Source organism: Colobus angolensis, unplaced genomic scaffold (genome assembly GCF_000951035.1).
Source record: "Colobus angolensis palliatus isolate OR3802 unplaced genomic scaffold, Cang.pa_1.0 Scaffold38, whole genome shotgun sequence".
Taxonomy (NCBI): Eukaryota; Metazoa; Chordata; class Mammalia; order Primates; family Cercopithecidae; genus Colobus; species Colobus angolensis.
In genome coordinates this window covers 7,266,653-7,285,342 of record NW_012117154.1, presented here as the reverse complement: position 1 = coordinate 7,285,342, position 18,690 = coordinate 7,266,653, and the positions used below count along the sequence as shown (strand labels likewise).

The 18,690-nt window shown below is 50.1% G+C and overlaps 1 protein-coding gene across 1 annotated transcript in view; it reads right to left on the bottom strand.

Moving 5' to 3' along the window:
* Positions 1–1,240: 1,240 nt before the first annotated feature.
* Positions 1,241–18,690, bottom strand: part of RRP1B (ribosomal RNA processing 1B) — a 37,682-nt gene continuing 20,232 nt past the window's right edge. Inside the window, exons 9-16 of the mRNA XM_011954125.1 lie at positions 13,988–14,082; positions 12,976–13,073; positions 11,831–11,850; positions 10,413–10,544; positions 9,093–9,817; positions 6,934–7,086; positions 5,867–5,930; positions 1,241–4,125 (exon numbers count right to left, since the gene is read on the bottom strand). Of these exons, the coding sequence (XP_011809515.1) occupies positions 3,932–4,125; positions 5,867–5,930; positions 6,934–7,086; positions 9,093–9,817; positions 10,413–10,544; positions 11,831–11,850; positions 12,976–13,073; positions 13,988–14,082 (1,481 nt within the window). The 3' untranslated portion in view covers positions 1,241–3,931. The remainder of the gene's footprint in view (positions 4,126–5,866; positions 5,931–6,933; positions 7,087–9,092; positions 9,818–10,412; positions 10,545–11,830; positions 11,851–12,975; positions 13,074–13,987; positions 14,083–18,690) is intronic.

Below are 18,690 nucleotides of genomic sequence, written 5' to 3'. Positions count from 1 at the left end.
CTAAGACCGGCACCTGGGCACCCTCCAAGCCAGGGTCTATTGCCTCTCTGCTCCTTGTGTATGTGACACTCTTTTGTTTCCCTCAATGTCTTAACTTTTTTTTGTTGAAAACTGGACATTTTAAATAATACAACAGATTTCCTTCTTTCCCTAGGGCTTTTTTCTTTTTTTTTAAAGACAGGGTCTCATTTTGTCACCCAGGCTGGAGTGCAGTGGTATGATCATAGCTCACTGAAGCCTTGACCTCCCAGGGTCAATCCTCCTGCCTCAGCCCCCTAAGTAGCGGGGACTACAGGTGCACGCCACCACGCCTTGTTATTTATATATATATATTTTTTTTAATGTAGAGACAGGGTTTTGCCATGTCGCCTAGGCTGGTCTCAAACTCCTGGACTCAAGCGACTTGCCCGCCTAGGCCTCCCAAAGTGCTGAGATTACTGCGTGAGCCGCCGCGCCCGGCCCAGGGTTTGTTTTGGTTTGTTTGCTTGTTCAGTGTCTGTCTGTGGACTTGTCTGCGATCCAAAGTACAGGTGAAAAAGTTGTTTCAGGGAACGTGGGCCTATAAAGACTGCGCCATGCCTGTACTCTGCTTGCCCGACACTGACCACACCCACTGCCAACACCCAGAACAGGCTGTGTGCTGGGTGCCAGCCCCCCCATGCCCACCTCACCCTAGCTGGAACAGGCAGTGTGCTGGGTACCAGCCCACCCGTGCCCACCTCACCCTAGCTGGAACAGGCAGTGTGCTGGGTACCAGCCCACCCGTGCTGAATTCACCCTAGCTGCAGCCCCCCATGCCCGCCTCACCCTAGCTGGAACAGGCTGTGTGCTGGGTACCAGCCTACCCGTGCCGACCTCACCCTAGCTGCAGCCCCCCATGCCCGCCTCACCCTGGCTGCAGCCCCCCTGTGCCCGCCTCAGTTTCCGGGCTGCAGTGGGGGATCTCCACCCAGGACACTGGCATTTCTCCACTCCTTGTCACAAGTGCAGGCCTGTGGGTGATGTTTTAGACACAATGATGAACACGTGTGCAGTCAGGCCTGCTTCAAGCACTCGCAGAAGATCCACCGAGCAGTGCCCCACCGACTCTGGCAGCAACAGATAGTGATGAAGAGAATGGTACCCAGAGTCTTGTTTTCAAACCCGACCAACACCAACACCTTCCAAACTCTGCTGCTCTGGAACAGCTCCCAAAGAGGCCTATTTTTTACGCATACTGAAAGTCAACATCAAACACAAATTGGAGGGCAAAGACTTTTTTTTTTTTTTAATTAGACTTGGCTTTGACGAGTACTGACAAACCCTGAAGACACTAGTACAATTTGATCGTAAACAAAGCCCTTGCCAGCACAGTCCAGCAAATTCTGAGAAAACACATACAAAAGTTAAAAGACAGCTCGATTTCATCATCCTCCCGACACTTGCAACTGTTTCCAGATTTTCTGTGCAGTCTTCTTTGTGCTTTCAGTTCAGTCAAAATTAGAAAGGACAATAAACTTGTAAAGTCAGACGCCTAACTGTGCAAAACTGACCAGACCATGGAGAAGGGGGAGGCACCATTTTACAAAATATTATTAAGATCACCAGCATTAATTTAAATTATTTTCTTTTCTGGACTTCCAAGTCCACTTGGCAATTTTACTTAGGAAAATATCATGCTTAAATAGAAAACTGGTATTCTAAACACATTTTCTTTATGTGACATATTCTTGTGTGTCTATGTAGTGAGAATTTTTAAAAAATTGTTTTCTTCCTGCTGTCAAAACTTCGGCATTAAAAACAAGGGACTGTAAACCTAGTTGACTTACTCATAAAAAGGAGTAAGTTCGGAGAATGAGAGAAGGACCAGCAGAATCCAAGCCCCCTGTCACTCCCAGCCAGGACCTCGCAGGCGTGGTTTTGACAAGAGGTGCGTTTATAGGACATTCACTGGTTCCTCAGAATGGACAGGTAATATAGAAATGCTAGGAAGAAACATTCCTGCAACAGTCTGCAGAACAAATGTGCCAGTTTTGCCTTAGAATGTCTTAAGACATCTCAGCAATGTTGGATCATATGGCTCCTTTGGCTATATGACCCATCTTTAAAGCTGAAATAAAAATTGTTAGAAAAATATTCTAGGAGGAATGAAACTAAAAAAAAAAAAAAAAGTTAAAAATATGTGCTCACCTTAATTGTTTCACTGTGTCAGTTTTGGTTCTGAATGTGACGTGAGGATCCTATCCAATGCAGCTATTAAACCATGCAGCCACCATAGGTATGTCGTACATAAGACCTCATTACAGTGACGATCTAACAGCACAAGTTAATTAATTTTTTCATGGCTCATTATGACAAAACGATTACAGAGTAGGCGAAGAACAGAGTGAGTGCTTTCTTCTCACCAGGGCCTTCATCAGTGAGTCAACTGCTCTTGACGCCAGCAAGTCAGTCTGATGTTCCCAGGTGAAACCCCGCCCTTGGCTCCGTGAGCGAATGAGCCCGAGGTAAACCCAATGCAGCTCTGCAACCCCAGGGACTGAAGCCACGTTGTCCAAAGCCACAGCTGGGACCTTGGAGAACCTGGCGCCCTCTGCTGGGAGGCAGCAGTGGAGAAGGGGACTGGCCGGCTTTTGGTGAAAAACCGGGGCTCCTGTATGGGGCGCATAACGGGAGGGAGGCGGTTTCACTTCCAGGCCTGAGCAGAGCGCGGCTGGCTGGGAGAGCAGCACGCCAGCCCAAACCGTGCGCCCGTGCCCTCTTGCTGCGCAGCGGGAGCTGAGGGAGCTGCGGGAGCATGGAGAAGGCGCGCAGCCTTTGCGGCTCTCCTCAGCAGCCGCTCACTGAATCTGCACCTTCTCCAGCTCTCAGGCCCAGGTCAGACACTTTCTCAACAGATCGAGCAATCGCTGCTCAAAAGGCCTCATTTCTGTTTCCCCAACGAAAGCCTGAGTGCCTTCCACCCGTGTTTGTCACGAACTTAAGGAGAATTGTCTCAACTCTTAAGTGCTCGCTTCCGCATTTGAGAGGAAAGGTCGCGGAGCGGGAGCGCAGGCTCCAGATACGCACGGCAGCCTCTAGGGAAGATGGGGAGCTGCCCTGGAGCCGGTCAGGCAGTGACTGGGCTGGAACGTGGACGGAGAGAGAGACGCAAGGGCTTGGAGGAATGAGTGTGCTCCACGCAGGGACCTCAGCAGAGGGCTCAGCGCCGGGCGGGGTCCTGGGTAAGAGCTGGGGGCTGCGCTGGCCTCCCGAGAAGACACTTTGGGCTTGCCGTAGAGGTAGGAAAACAGGGAGGGAAACTAGGCAGCGGGGAGGAGAAGAAAAAGCCCCCAGAACACAGAGCCTCTTCTTTCCTCACCCCTACCTGTCCACACCCCCAGCTGAGCACATGTAGAAAAACTATGGTATTGCTGATTCTGTGACAAGAATCTTCCCCATCGGTAACCTGCCAAACACCCACAGAACACGGCAATGAAGCCCTACATGCTTTGAAAAGAAAACAGATTGTTAAGACTAACAGAAACCAGCTTAGTACAGCAAATACAGTCATGAGTACCAAATTCCGCAGAACTGGGAGCTCAACAGGAAGTGCAATTCCACCTTTCATTGTACTAACAGCACTGACTGATTGAAAGTGCCGATCAACGTGCTCTCCTCAGCTTCAGGGAGGGTCTCAATTCCTACACCCATGGGAATCACGGGGTTACCCAAACACGTAAAATCCCGGAGAGCTCGAACACAAACATGGTTTGTAGCAAAAGATTCAACCAAGACGCCCGCAGCCGCTACAGAGGGGCCAGGACGCAGCAGCCCGCGGGCACGTTCAGAACCTCGTACACACAACTTACGGGAACTTAGAAAATCATAAAAAAGGCCCCACATTCTGAAAGGTATAATTTATAGCGTATTCTGTACAAAAGCAGTCTTTTACAAGGGGCTCTGCTGCCCCTCAGAAGAAATCCATAGCCCTGGGCCTTCTCCTTGGTGTGGCGGTCGGGGGCTTCTTGGCCACCAGTGGTGAGCTGGCAGGTGAGCTGGTGGGGGTCTTCAGCACCCCGTGGAGGGGCCTCTGTTCAGGGTCGAAGGCCACTCGGGAAGGGCCCGTGGGACTGACCAAGATACTCTTGTCTGTCTTCTTGAATTCTGTCCCAAATGAGAGCAACGCCCCATGTTAAGCAGGTCCAACAGCTGTCCCTTCAACAGCTTGGACAGTGTCCTGTCTGGGTGCCAACCCTGCCCATTTGCTAGGACAAAGCAGGGCCATCTCAAGGTCCTGCAGACAGCAGGCCTGGGAGCCTTCTGAGGGAAGGAGGGCAGTGAGGCCATGTCCCATGCCTCAACTCACCCTCCCGAGGCCGCCTGCCCAGACCAAGGGGAGCTGCTGGTCGGGTGGCTCCGGAAAGGGTGAACATTGAGGGTGGGGTGTTTTGGACAATGAGTGAACTAGGCATTTGAGTCTGGGAAAAATCTGTGCTCTGTGGAGCTGCAGGATTCGTCCTGTTCATTTTCTCCAGTTGTAAAGGCTGGGTGAGCTCCTCAGGCTCTCCGAGAGTCTCTTTTCCCTAAACATACACGCTCACACACTTGTGCATGCAGGTGCACACACACACTGGCACACGCTCACACACTTGTGCATGCACACACACACACACACTGGCACACGGACATGCACACATACTGGCGCACACACACTTGTGCATGCACACGCACACACACACATATACTGGCACATGTACACACACTCACACATACATACACAATTACTTGCAGTTCCCAACAAGAGTCAGGTCCTAAACTCGTTATACTACTTTTTTTTTTTTTTTTTTTGCGATGATGGAGTCTCACCCAGTCTGGTGCAGTGGCACGATCTTGGCTCACTGCAACCTCTGTCTCCTGGATTCAAGCAATTCTCCTGCCTCAGCCTTTTGAGTAGCTGGGACTACAGGCTCTTGCCACCATGCACAGCTAATTTTTGTATTTTTAGTAGAGATGGGGTTTCACCATGTTGGCCAGGCTGGTCTGGAACTCCTGACCTCGTGATCTGCCCACCTTGGCATCCCAAAGTGCTAGGATTACGGGCGTGAGCCACTGCGCCTGGCCTATAATACTTTTTAAAACTTTGGTTTCCTTTGTAAATCAACTCGAATGGATGGCACCAATATGAAAAGTAGGAAGATAGGGGTTACCTTTCTCCGTCCCCCAGGAAGCAAGTTGTTCCGAAGTTTCGCAGAGACAGCTACAGCTGATGGACCACTACAATCTCAAATGGCCTCTCTGTGGGACGGCTTTCAGTATTTAGAAAGACACTTGGGAGAACGGCTTTTTGGATCACGTCTCTCCAGGTAGCCTCTCTTAAGAGGTCCCAGGCAATTGGCTGCCCACTCACCATTGGCACCCCACTCACAGCCCTTTGAGGACGAGGGACACACAGCTGCTTCCTTCTGACTCAGAAATGGGCAGTGAGGGGCTGGGCTCGGTGGCTGATGTGTGTAATCCCAGCTCTTTAGGAGCTCGAGGCAGGTGGATCACCTGAGGTCAGGAGTTTGAGACCAGCCTGGCCGACATGGTGAAAAAATACAAAAATTAGCTGGGCATGATGGCATGCGCCTGTGATTCCAGCTACCTGGCAGGCTGAGGCTGGAGAATCACTTGAACCCAGTGGGGGACGGAGGTTGCAGTGAGCCAAGATCTTGCCACTGCACTGCAGCCTGGGTGACAGAGCGGTGAGACTCTGTCTCAAAAAAAAAAAAAAAAAAAAAGAAATGGGCAGTGAGGAGCTCGGACCCCCACCTCTCCCCTCAGCGCCTGTGGAACCAGGCTGCGAGCCGCACCAGGAGCCGCAGCTGTGCTCCAGAGAAGCCTGCTGCCGGCAAAACCCACTTACCTGCAGTCATGTTTCTGTTCAGCCCAAAGGTGACTTTCTTGGAGCTGGACGGTGTCTTGTTTAGCTGCAGAAGAGAAATAACAGGAACAAAAGGAATAATGCAAGTACAACAGAGGCACTTAGTCTCCCTGTCAGGTTTTTTTGGAGAACCTGCCTTGGAGGGGACGTCGCCTACCCTGCTGCTTACTGAGTGGCACATATAGGGAGAGGCCAAAGGGACCGCGACCAAGACTGAAACCAATCCTGCTGTTGGGCTTCACCAGGACCGCCCTCTGTCCTTCCCAGTGTCCCATGCGCGCCTCCCCCAGCCCAGGGTCAGTGGTGCTGGCTCTCTTGGCCCATCTGTGGTCACAGCCTCATCACCACCACAGGGTTCTACGATCCAGGGAAGAAAGGCAACAGTGAAGATGCCCGAACTGTCCAGAAACAGTTCACCACTGAGAACCCATGAGGAAAAATGCCAAGACTCCCCTGCCTTTTGCTGGAGAGTTCTGAAGTTCTAGCTTGAAGACTCTATGACATCGATGAGATGATGCCTACAATGGAATCTCACTTTAGTGGACAGTGGACACAGTTCCCAGCTTCTCGTGCATAAGGACTCCAAGCTATCTGCATATTCTAACAGTTCAGCACCATCAACGATCTTCTTTCCTGCTCACATTCCCGGAAGCGGATCCAGCCTGCATTAGGAAGCACTTCCTCAAGTTCCTGCTCTGACCCACATTTCTAGAAGTGTGGACCTCCTACTGCTGACCTGTACCACTGACGTATTAACACTGTGACATTTCACGAGAAAACTGGTTTCTGCAAACCCTGAGCTGGAAGTCCTGGGAGGCAGAATGTGTGGATCAACCGTCCCTCAAAGTCCCCTTCCTGACTGGGATCCCTCAGGGTGGGTCCCAGACCACCCAGACCTCATGCTACCCTGGCTGTGGAACCTGCCTGCTGTGGAGAGGCTCAGAGGGCCACAGTGGGACTCCAGGCCTGGCATGGGAAGCACTGTCAGCTCAAGCCCATCTGCGCCCTTGTGGTGAAACGTGCTGTGTCACTCTGGGGAGGGTGCACACCTGGATGGCAGAGCCTGGGGGGCGGGTGGCAGGGCTGCTCTTGGCTCTTCTGAAGAACAGGGGCTTTGGTAAGAAGGGGGTATCAAACTTCACAAAGTCGCTGTCTGCCCTCAGCTTCTGCTTCTTCAGGGAACTGAAAGTCCCACTGCTTCCCTGTGAGCGAGGGGTGAGAAGCAGAGAGGAGGGGTCAGACAACAGAGCCTGCTGTGTTGGCCATGCACACAGAAGGGGAAGGCAGAGCCCCATGGCGGATCCAGCCTACCCCAGAGCCTGCAGTTTTCTGCACAGCGCTTGCAGACAGCCCTTCCATTCGGCAGAGCTCAGGCTTCACATACAACACGACCACCTATCATGGCACCATGCCAAGAGGGGCGACGAAAACGCCTTCTCAGAGTAAGGACCCACTTTTCATCTTCAATTGAGGATTTCAGCCTTTCAAAGCCAATCTGTTAGAGAATAATTCACTCTCCCATTTGTAGCTGAATCGTCACTGCCCTGGCCCAGGACACTCACTGGGGGTGCAGCGACTCACAGCCACCCAGAGAGAGACCGGGTCTCGTTCTGGGCTCTCAGACGTGCAGGAAACCCAGTGCCGCTGACGACACACGGGTGGCTCCGGCAGGTTCAAGTGTGCCGCCTGGAGGGCAGGGAAGCCCGAGGAGCTTCTCCTGTGCGCCTTCCCTCCGCCAGGAGAGGTGGCAGGGGAAAGCTTCCCTCGACCCTGGGACTGACTGAGCAACACCCCGTCCTCTTTACAACAGGCTGCCAGGGGCCTGAGAAGACGGCAAAAAAGGCAGTATCTCTGGACCTCTTGGTAAGGAAGCAGCACTGAGGGTCTGAGGGACAGGCTGCAGTCCAGGGAGGAGATGAAGTCACTGTGAGGTAGGAGAGACTCGAGGCTAGAAATGGGCCTCCTGCCGTCTGGCTCAGTTTTTCTGCACTGCTTCCCCTGGGTAAGGCTTTCCTGACCATAAACTCACTCACTAGCCACTTGCAGCCACTCTTAGCCCCAAACCAGTACTTAACCAGGTCCACACGTGTCCACTTCAACAAAGGAGAGGTCACAACCTCCGCAAAGCGGTGTTTGCAAAGCAAGATCTGACCAAGGTGTGCAAACTCTGTGAAGGGCAGAGTTATTTTCTGCTTTGCAGACCACAGGTCTCTGTCTCTACCGCTTGCCTCTGCCGCTGCAGTGTGAAAGTGGCCATGGACCTGCACACACGAGTGCATGTGGCTTTGTTCCAGTGAAACTGCGTTTGCTGGCCCTGGCCTGGAAGCCCAGTGCACCCACAGGTGGTGTGAAAAGCAGATCAGGGCCAAGTGCAGGGGCTCACACCTGTAATCCCAGCACTTTGGGAGGCCGAGGCTGGTGGACTGCTTGAGCCCAGCCTGGGCAACAAGGCAAAACGCTGTCTCTACAAAAATAACAAAAAATTAGCTGGACATGGTGATGTGTGTTTGTAATTCCAGCCACTTGGGAGGCTGACGCAGAAGAATCACTTGAACCTGGGAGGTGGAGGTTGCAGTGAGCCGAGATTGCGCCACTGCACTCCAACCTGGGTGACAGAGCCAGACCCAAAACCAGATCAACAGCTTGGTTCCTCATTTCTATCTGGCTCTAGAGATCCAAGAGGAAGGAAAGTCTCTCCATTAAGAAGATAAGTGGTCTGGCTAGTGAAGTTTCTTTGGCAGGGAAGTGTCGGGGGCGGGGAGCTAACAAAAGAAAAGAATATAGAAAAGAAGGTAAGGTAAGTGAGGCAAGAGAATTTTGGGCTTCCTCTTTTGCCAAAGGGGCCTGGACTGGCCATGGGCTGATGAAGAAAACCAGACCTGCCTTCAACAAAGGCCTAGACTGGCCTGAACACGCTGGGGCAGCAGTGCCTGGCCCATGGGACAACCTTCCCAGCTCAGAGCGGGCCCTCCTGAACCCAAACACGTGGTCTGGGGGAGTGAAGGTGACCGATGAGGAGAACCGAAGTGCTGGTCACCTGTGATTTCCTCCTCAGTGAAGGCTGTTGTGAACACGCCCTATTCTAACTGCTGCTGAGTCCAGAGGCCTGGCCGCTGGCCCCCACCCTTCCCCTAAGGAGGCAGTGGAACCCCCTGGACGCGTTTGAGCGCCTCTGCGGCGAGCTGGCCTGCGGGTGCTCCCACCTTACCAGAGCCTGGGCTTGCCTGGCTTCGGACCCCAGCGCCCCGTTGTGCTCTACCAAGCTTGACATCGCTCTCATTTTCCTCCTCTTTTTCAAGCTTGCTGTTTTCTGGCTGGACAGGCCACAGAGCTCCAGGCTGCCAGGCCCTGCCTTCTTCTTCTGCAGCCTCCTGCACTGGGGCAGGGTGGTGTGGCTGTTCGCCCCCTCCGCGGGACCTGTGGGAGGGCCTTCCTGCTGCAGTGGAGGCCAGGCAGGCGTGGACAGGCCACGGCCATTGACAGGGACAACTCCAAGCTTCCGCTTCCTTTTTAGGAGTTGGGCTCCCCCTGTTGGGGACCCTCTAGGTCCCTGAGGATGACTGCCACTGGGGCCACTCTGAGACATGTCCTCTGGGGGCAACACTGCTGGTTCCGACATTTCCCCGTGGGCCCTTGGACTCTTCTTCCGCGGTCGTTTCCTTTTATTGTGCATGGGGATGGCTGGAGGATGCTCGGAGCCACTCTCCTCCCCGGTGCTGGACGTGGCCTCTGCGCCTGGCACGGCCACACGTGCCTTCAGGGCTTTCGGCTCAGCGGCCTCAGGCTCCCTGCCCCTGTTCTGTTCCAGGGACGGGGCTGCATCCCCTGGGCCTGGACTTTCAGGCTGCAGGTGGTGCTTCTTCTTCTTCTTCCTTCTTCTCTTTTGAAGATTGCTTTCACTGTCCTCTTCCCCTGCACAAAAGACTCTGCTTCCTAAAAAGACAGAAACCCATCAATAAGCATCCCAGTGCCGGCTGGGCCAGAGTCCTGCTGGTGATTCTGAGACAGTATGATCGGCAGACACAATTTCCTGACATTCTACCACCAGGAGTTTCTGTCTCCCTTGAGGTACTCGGTGTGCCCACTACCTTTGTCGTCTGGTCCTACTTCCTCCACTCCCAACTGTGACTGGAAGCCCTCCGTCTGTCCATTTATAAACACACATGGAACTGAAATCGTCCGATTTCCACTAATTCTAGGGCCCAAAGGTAAAAACCATAGATCTAGACTGGTTATCAAACAGCTGCCCCCTAGTGCTCCTTGCAGCTCCTGCTTCCCTGCAGAGGTGCCCTGGGGAGCAGGCGGACGTGAGCGGGGTGAGGTGGGGACATGGTTCCACTGAAACAGCAGAACACCTGGAAAACCACCTTTGCCTCTCAGCCATTACAAACCGAAGCTCTGGGCTCTGCTAATGCTTTGTGACGGCACGAGCTCCAGTCTCGGACGCCTCCACGGTGCACACCGCTCCCCAAGGGCTCAGGCATGAGCCCTCAAGAGAAGGGCCCTTCTCTTCAGCTTTACAGCTTACCTTTCTCCTTTTCCAAGTTAGTTTTCTCTAAAAGTTTATTTCCTTTCTTCTTATGCTTTCCTTGACTCAGGATTTGGTCATCTTCATCAGCAGAAATGTCCTCCGCAAAACTGAGTTGAGATATACTGCTTCCTAGATGCCAGAGTGACACACTGTCAGCTTCCCCAGCGCTCGGCCCCAGGGGCCTAAGAGCCCCCTCCCAATTTCTGCCTCATCATCATCGTTCCTCACTGTTTCTCCCGCCCAAACCTGAGCGCCGCTGACACAGGAATTACAGACTTAAAAAAGCTTTGTGGGTATCTCAACCAAGGCAAAGCAAGGGATCACAAGCCCTCGGTGACACCCTCCATGGCTGGACTCTGGGGGCCTGGCTAATGTGGTCTCTGCATTCCAACCAGCTCACTGGTGCCCTTCCCAATTCCAGGTGTCCCTAGTGCATGAGGGGTATGGGGTGACTTCACTGACTTGTCCAAACGTAACAGCAAATGAAAGGGATCCTGAGAAATTACTTTTTTACCTTCATAGAGTATCCAATTAAAACCTTCCTAGGCCACTGCAAATCCATCTAGTTAAAACAATAAAAACCAAACCACACCATCGCAGTACCCCACACGAGAGCAGTCCGCCCTCTCACTTTGGCGGTTAGGGGAGAGCCCAGGATAGGAAGGCAGGCAGGCTGCAGGGGGCCCTAGGCTTGTGTCACTTCCCATGGCTGTACTGTGGTATGACCAGGTAAAGGCTAGTCTTTCTTTCTTAAAAGTTGGGGTCTCGGCTGGGCATGGTGGCTCAAGCCTGTAATCCCAGCACTTTGGGAGGCCGAGATGGGCAGATCACGAGGTCAGGAGATTGAGACCATCCTGGCTAACACAGTGAAACCCCGTCTCTACTAAAAAAATACAAAAAACTAGCCGGGCGAGGTGGCGGGCGCCTGTAGTCACAGCTACTTGGGAGGCTGAGGCAGGAGAATGGTGTGAACCCGGGAGGTGGAGCTTGTAGTGAACTGAGATCCGGCCACTGCACTCCAGCCTGGGTGACAGAGCCAGACTCCGTCTCAAAAAAAAAACAAAAAACAAAAAACAACAAAAAAAAAGTTGGGGTCTTGTTCTATCACCAAGGCTGGAGTGCAGTGGCGTGATTACAACTTACTGCACCCTGGACCTCCTGGGCTCAAGTGATCCTCCCCTCTTAGCCTCCCAAGTGCTGGGACTACAGGCTTACGCCACCATGCCTGGCTAATTTTTTCACTTTTAGTAGTTATGAGGCCTCGCTATTTTGCCTGGGCTAAGGACTATTATTTCTTATTAGAGGTTTTCAGTAAAGTTCTTTCAATCCTGTTTCTCAGCGTTTGGCATCAACGCCCCCAGTGGGGTCCATATTCATGAAAAACACCGTGAATGATGATTCTCGGCGCACCTCACCTTCAGAGAGGTCTTGGAATCTAAAAATAAAAAATAAAAATAAAAAAAATTAAAAACAAGTAACAAATGTTCATAAAGAAATCCCTTCTGTCTTCTGTAGACATGTATTTAATTTTTAAAATACAAGCGATAGTTAAATATTTGCTAATTCATGTTCTCCTCCAGGAGGGGAGGCTAGATAGGAAATTCCGTGAGGGAAAGGTGGTGCAATACAAAGGCCAAAGAGCTCAAGGCCAGTGCCGCCCTCGGTTACTGTCAATACCAGCAAGGACATGGCAGGCCAAAGATGCACCTTGGCACCCCAAATCAAACTAAGAAATTCAATTTTTTGTTTCGGAAGGCAGAAATAGCTTAGATCTCTGCTTATGTTCAATTCTCCAGTGCAGAAAGGCAAAGCCGTGTTTTGCTTTACACAGTTTTTGTGCATTAGAACAAACAAGAAGCATCGAAGCGCAGTGTGGGCAGGTGCACGGGGGAGGAGACACTGGAGGGCAGGGACCTCGGGCAAGCTCGGACCACCCTGTGCCCTGGGAACCCAGTTGGGAAATGGGCAGAACTACAGGAGCTACTTTCTGGGGCCTTAACATGGAATACTTGAATGTATGCAAAGTGCTCAGAGCAGTGCCCGGCTCCTACAGTGTGATCAGACAGCTGTCACTGATGACAGCAAGCCACGCATGAGGCCCTCCATGAATTCCAGGTCATCATGTCACTATGGTCAGAGTGATGTCAACACTGACAGCTGAATTAACTAACACTTTTGGCATAGCCATATGGGAGGGAGGGGAGAGGTAAAGAATTAACCCTATCTATCTCAGTAGCACACCAGCAGAAGACACCTAAATAGCAGCTTCACATCAGTTTCTGGTTGGTTCATTTCACACATGAATAGACTTCACATCACTCTAAGGCAGCTAAGAAAGAGATGAGTATGGCTGCACTGGAAGAATGGAACCTGAGGGGTGGGACTGCTGTTTCCATTAAGCTTTTCAGTTTACATGTGTCTATTACATTGCTATACACAAATGCATTAAAGGACAAAAAAAGAAGAAAGAAAAAAGATAAGCATGCAGATGGCTTGTCCCACACCAGGAGACGGGAACTAAAGGAAGGATGATGTCAGAACCCTCCCTCCAGTCACTGACTTCTTGATGAGTTTGGAGAGGCGCTTCCTGTTGAAGGGGGGCGTGTTCTTCCTGCTGGTCATTTCCAGGAGTCGATCAGCAACAGCCTTATAGTCAAACTAGGCAGGAAGAGAAACTAAACATAAGTCTGCAGCCAAACAACACTGCCTGACTTGGACATTTACATGTGCTAGTAAGAGAAGCCCCTACTGAAGCATTTCGCAACAGACAGGCTAAATATGCATGTGCTGGGACTTGGCCACCAGGAGCACAAGCAGTACCTTTGAAAAATGCGTGTTCTGTTTATTCTTGGGAGAAGCTGGGTAAGTAATTCTTCTTTTTTTTTTTTTTTTTAAATTGTGATAGAGTACCCACAACAAAATTTACCTGAGTGTGCTTTTTTTTTTTTTTTTTTGAGGCGCAGTCTCTGTCACCCAGGCTGGAGTGCAGTGGCGTGATCTCGGTTCACTGCAACCTCAGCCTCCCGGGTTCAAGTGATTCTCCTGCCTCAGCCTCCCGAGTAGCTGGGGTTACAGGTGCGAGCTGCTGCGTCGGGCTAATTTTTGTATTTTAGTAGAGACGGGGTTTCACTGTGTTGGCCAGGCTGGTCTCGAACCCCTGACCTAAGGTGATCTGCCCACCTAGGCCTCCCAAAGTGCTGGGATTACAGGTGTGAGCCAGTGCACCCGGCTGGAGGGTGTGCTTCTTTTTAAACTTAACCTAGATTTGCAATCTGTACTTGGTAAACTTTTTTTTATTTGACAAGTGCCACTAGAGCTGGCTCTGTGGTGGAAACAGAGCAAAGCTTAGCCATTCAAAGTAAGTGCTACCATCTCTGTCAAAACCCCGTCGTATTTACATTTCCTTGTCTCCAATAAGGTTATTCTCAGGAAGGTGACATTTAGTGACTGAAGGGATTAAAAAGGAATTTACACTTCGGGCCTTATAGCTTAACTAGCTGTGACCCTAATTCTGTAGTCAGGCTACTCCACAGCAAATCCATATTCTATAAAAAGCAACAACTGCCACCCACCTGGAGAAGGGGTCCTGTGTCCTCAAAGGTTCCACAGTCATCTCTTCCTCTTTCATCACTGAGTCCATCTTTTCTGGAATGATTTTTGCCCAGTGCTGTCAAAATATACCGAGACCAAATTCTTGACATATCAAATACACAGAAGTGACTACCTCCACAGAAGCCACTGTCTAGTTAGGTGTCTCTTAACAAAAAAGAAGGTTGGGCACGGTGGCTCACGCCTGTAATTCCAGCACCTTGGGAGGTTGAGGTGGGTGGATCACTTGAGGCCAGGAATTCTAGATCAGCCTGGGCAACTTGGCGAAAACCCATCTCCACTAAAAATACAAAAATTAGCTGGGTGTGGTTGCGGGTGCCTGTAATCCCAGCTACTCAGGAGGCTGAGGCATGAGAATCGCTTGAACCCAGGAGGCAGAGGTTGCAGTGAGCCAAGATCGCGCCACTGCACTCCAGCCTGGGTGACAGCAAGACTCCGTCTCAAAAAAATAAAAAACGAAAGAAAATTTCTTTCAGGAGAAAAACTCTGCAAAGACATTTATAATTTCCCAGGACATTTTGATTGTTCAGGCTATGGGAATGGAAGTAAGTCTGGGAAAAAGCACATGTTTTGCCTTTTGCACCCATAAAACCCCAATTCCCTGCTGCCTTCGATGATTCCCTCCCCCACACACTGTCCCGTTAGGACGAAGGCTGTGGTGAATGGGAAGCTCCTGTTCAGGGATGCAGGCAAGTGGATGGGACACTGCATCGCCCTGGACCACCAGGTGATGCAGAACTGCACCAGCATGGATGCAGAAGTCTGGCCCTAGTCTCAGGTCAGTTTAGGACCTTGGTGAGAACCTGTCACAGCAGTACAGTCACTTCACGAGCATGCTTCAGGAAACACAAGTCAATATTAACGCAACTTTTAGCACTTAAAACATTCAAAGAGTGTTACAACCGATGAAGAAGCAGATTAAACAGACTCAGGAGAACTCAAAATTATCTTAAAACATGTACTGTTTCTGGAACCCTCTAAGCTTATTAGTGGTGTGGCATCAGGGTGAGGCCTGGGGAGGATGGGGCAGGTGCAGCACGCATTTGATGGATGTAACTGGGAGGGAATGTCTGGAATTGCACTCGAACGGAGTCTGTGTCCAGGTTAGGCTGACAGAAATGTGGGGGGCGGAGGGACCCAGAGACTACTCCCATGTGGTCCCATGACCACGTAACACTTGCTCCAGGTCCTTAGTCAACTCTGTTATCTACATCAAACTTAAAATCAGACTATTTCTTTTTGTTTTGTTTTGTTTTAGAGATGGGGGTCTCATTATGTGGCCCAAGCTGGTCTCAAATTCCTGGGCTCAAGTGATCTTCCCATCTTGGCCTTCCAAAGTACTAGGATTATAGGCATGAGCCCTCACACCCAGACTAGACTATTTCTTTTATTCTTTCTCTTTTGAGACAGGGTCGCTGGTAGCTCTGTTGCCCAGGATGCAGTGCAGTGACATGATCATGATTCCCGGCAGCCTCAACCTCCCAGGTTCAACTGATCCTCCCAGCTCAGCCTCCTGAGTAGCTGAGACCACAGGTATGTGCCACCATGCTTGGCTAATTGTAAAATTTTTATAGAGTCAGGGTCTTGTTATGTTGCCCAAGCTGGTCTCCAACTCCTAGGCTCAAGCAATCCTCCCACCTCAGGCTCCTAAAGTGCTGGGATTATGGGTGTGAGCCACCATGCCTGGCCAGAGTATTTTTTCTTTCTTTTAAAGATTCTTGGCCGGGCACAGTGGCTCACGCTTGTAATCCCAACACTTTGGGAAGCCCAGGCGGGTGGAATACCTGAGGTCGGGCGTTCGAGACCAGCCTGACCAACAGGGAGATACAAATTTTGCCGGGCATGGTATGATGGTGCATGTCTGTAATCCCAGCTACTCGGGAGGTTGAGGCAGGAGAATCGCTTGAACCCGGGAGGCGGAGGTTGCAGTGAGCCAAGATTGCGCCACTGCACTCCAGCCTGGGCGACAGGAGCGAAATTCCATCTCAAAAAAAAATTAAAATAAATAAATAAATAAAGTTACTTCCTGAAATTACTTCATGTTGACCAGGTCTAAAAATTAAAAAGAAAAAAATATATATTCTTTATTCTATCTATCTATCTAGCTATCTGTTTATTTATTTATTTTTTGAGATAGGGTTTTGCTTGGTTGCCCAGGCTAGAGTGCAGTGGCACGATCTCAGCTCACTTCAGCCTCCACCTCCTGGGTTCCAGTGATTCTCCCGCCTCAGCCTCCCAAGTAGCTGGAACTACAGGTACATGCCACCATACCTGGCTAATTTTTGTCCTTTTTGGTAGAAACTTGGTTTCACCATATTGGCCAGGCTGGTCTTGAACTCCTGACCTCAAGTTATCCAACCGCCTGGGCTTCCCAAAGTGCTGGGATTACAGGCCTGAGCCACCACACCTGGCTAACCCTGTCTCTAGATAACTAAATAAAACATTTTGGTTTATCCTTCCAGATTTTTTAAAAGCACAAACAGTCCTAGCCAGAGCAATCACACAAAAGAAATAAATAAACGGCATCCAAACTGGTAACGAGGAAGTCAAAGTCAGTGTTTGCCGATGATATGATCATATACCTAGAAAACCCTAAAGACTCATCTGAAAAGCTCCTAGAACTGGTAAATGAATTCAGCAAAGTTTCAGGATACAAAATCAATGTATACGAATCAGTAGCCCTGCTACACACCACCAACAACCAAGCTGAGAATCACATCAAGAACTCAATCCCTTCTACAACAGCTGCAAAAAACCCCCCACCAAAACAACAACAACAAAAAACAAAACCAACAACAAAACCTCAAAAACCTTAGGAATATACCTAACCAAGGATGCAGAAGATCTCTACAAGAAAACTACAAAACACCGCTGAAAGAAGTCACTGATGACACAAACTAATGGAAACACAGAAGCACATCACATGCTCACGGACGGGTAGAATCAATATTGTGAAAACGACCATACTGGCAAAAGCAATCTACAGATTCAATGGAATTCCCATAAAAATACCATCATCATTCTTCACAGAACTAGAAAAAACAATCCTAAAATTCATGTGGAACCAAAAAAGAGCCTGCATAGCCAAAGCAAGACTAAGCAAAAATAATAAATCTGGAGGCTGGGAGTAGTGGCTCATGCCTGTAATCCCAGCACTTTGGGAGGCTGAGGCTGGTGGATCACTTGAGGTCAGGAGTTTGAGATCAGCCTGGTCAGCATGGTGAAACCCTATCTCTACTAAAAACACAAAGACATATTAGCCAGGTGTGGTGGCGCCCGCCTATAATTCCAGCTACTAGTGAGGTTGAGGCATGAGAATCGCTTGAACATGGGAGGCAGAGGCTGCAGTGAGCTGAGATCGCACCACTGCACTCCAGCCTGGCTGACAGAGCAAGACTCTGTCCCCGCCCTGCAAAAAAAACCCAAAAAAACAAAAACCCCCAAAAAACCCAGAGACATCAGAATACCCGATTTCAAACTATACGATAAAGCCGTAGTCACCATAATGGCATGGTATTGGTACTGGTATAAAAACAGGCACAGAGACCAATGGAACAGGAGAACCCAGAAATAAACCCAAGTACTTACACTCAATCGATCTTCAACCAAGCAAACAAACACAAAGTGTAAGGAAAGGACACTCTATTCAAAAATGGTGCTGGGATAATTGTGAAGCCACATGTAGAAGAATGAAACTGGATCCTCATCTCTCACCTTATAGAAAAATCAGCTCGGCCGGGCGCGGTGGCTCACGCCTGTAATCCCAGCACTTTGAGAGGCTGAGGCGGGCGGATCACGAGGTCAGGAGTTTGAGACCATCCTGGTTAACACAGTGAAACCCCGTCTCTACTAAAAATACAAAAAATTAGCCGGGCGTGGCGGTGGGCGCCTGTAGTCCCAGCTACTCGGGAGGCTGAGGCAGGAGAATGGCGTGAACCCGGGAGGCAGAGCTTGCAGTGAGCCGAGATCGCGCCACTGCACTCCAGCCTGGGCGACAGAGTGAGACTCTGTCTCCAAAAAGAAAAATCCAAAAGCAAATGTAATGAAAACAAAAATAAATGAAACCTAATTAAACTAAAAATCTTCTGCACAGCAAAAGAAATAATCAGCAGAATAAAACAGAATGGGAGAAAATATTTGCCAATTATGCAGGCAACAAAGGACTAATATCCAGAATCTACAAGGAACTCAAACAAATCAGCAAGAAAAAAAAATCCCATCAAAAAGTGGGCTAAGGACATGAACAGACAATTCTCAAAAGAAGATATACAAATGGTCAGCAGACATAAGGAAATGCAAATGAAAACCATAATGAGATACCACCTCACTCCAGCAAGAATGGCCATAATTTAAAAAATCAAAAAATAATAGATGTTGGTGGCTGGGCATGGTGGCTCACGCCTGTAATCTCTGCACTTTGGGAGGCAGAGGTGGGTGCATCACCTGAGGTCAGGAGTTTGAGACCAGCCTGGCCAACATGATGAAACCCATCTCTACTAAAATGCAAAAAATTAGCTGGGCCTCGTGGCAGGTGTCTGTAATCCCAGTTACTTAGGAGGCTGAGGCAGGAGAATCGTTTGAACCTGGGAGGTGGAGGTTGCAGTGAGCTGAGATGGCACCACTGCACTCCAGCCTGGGCAACAAGAAGCAAAATTCCGTCTCAAAA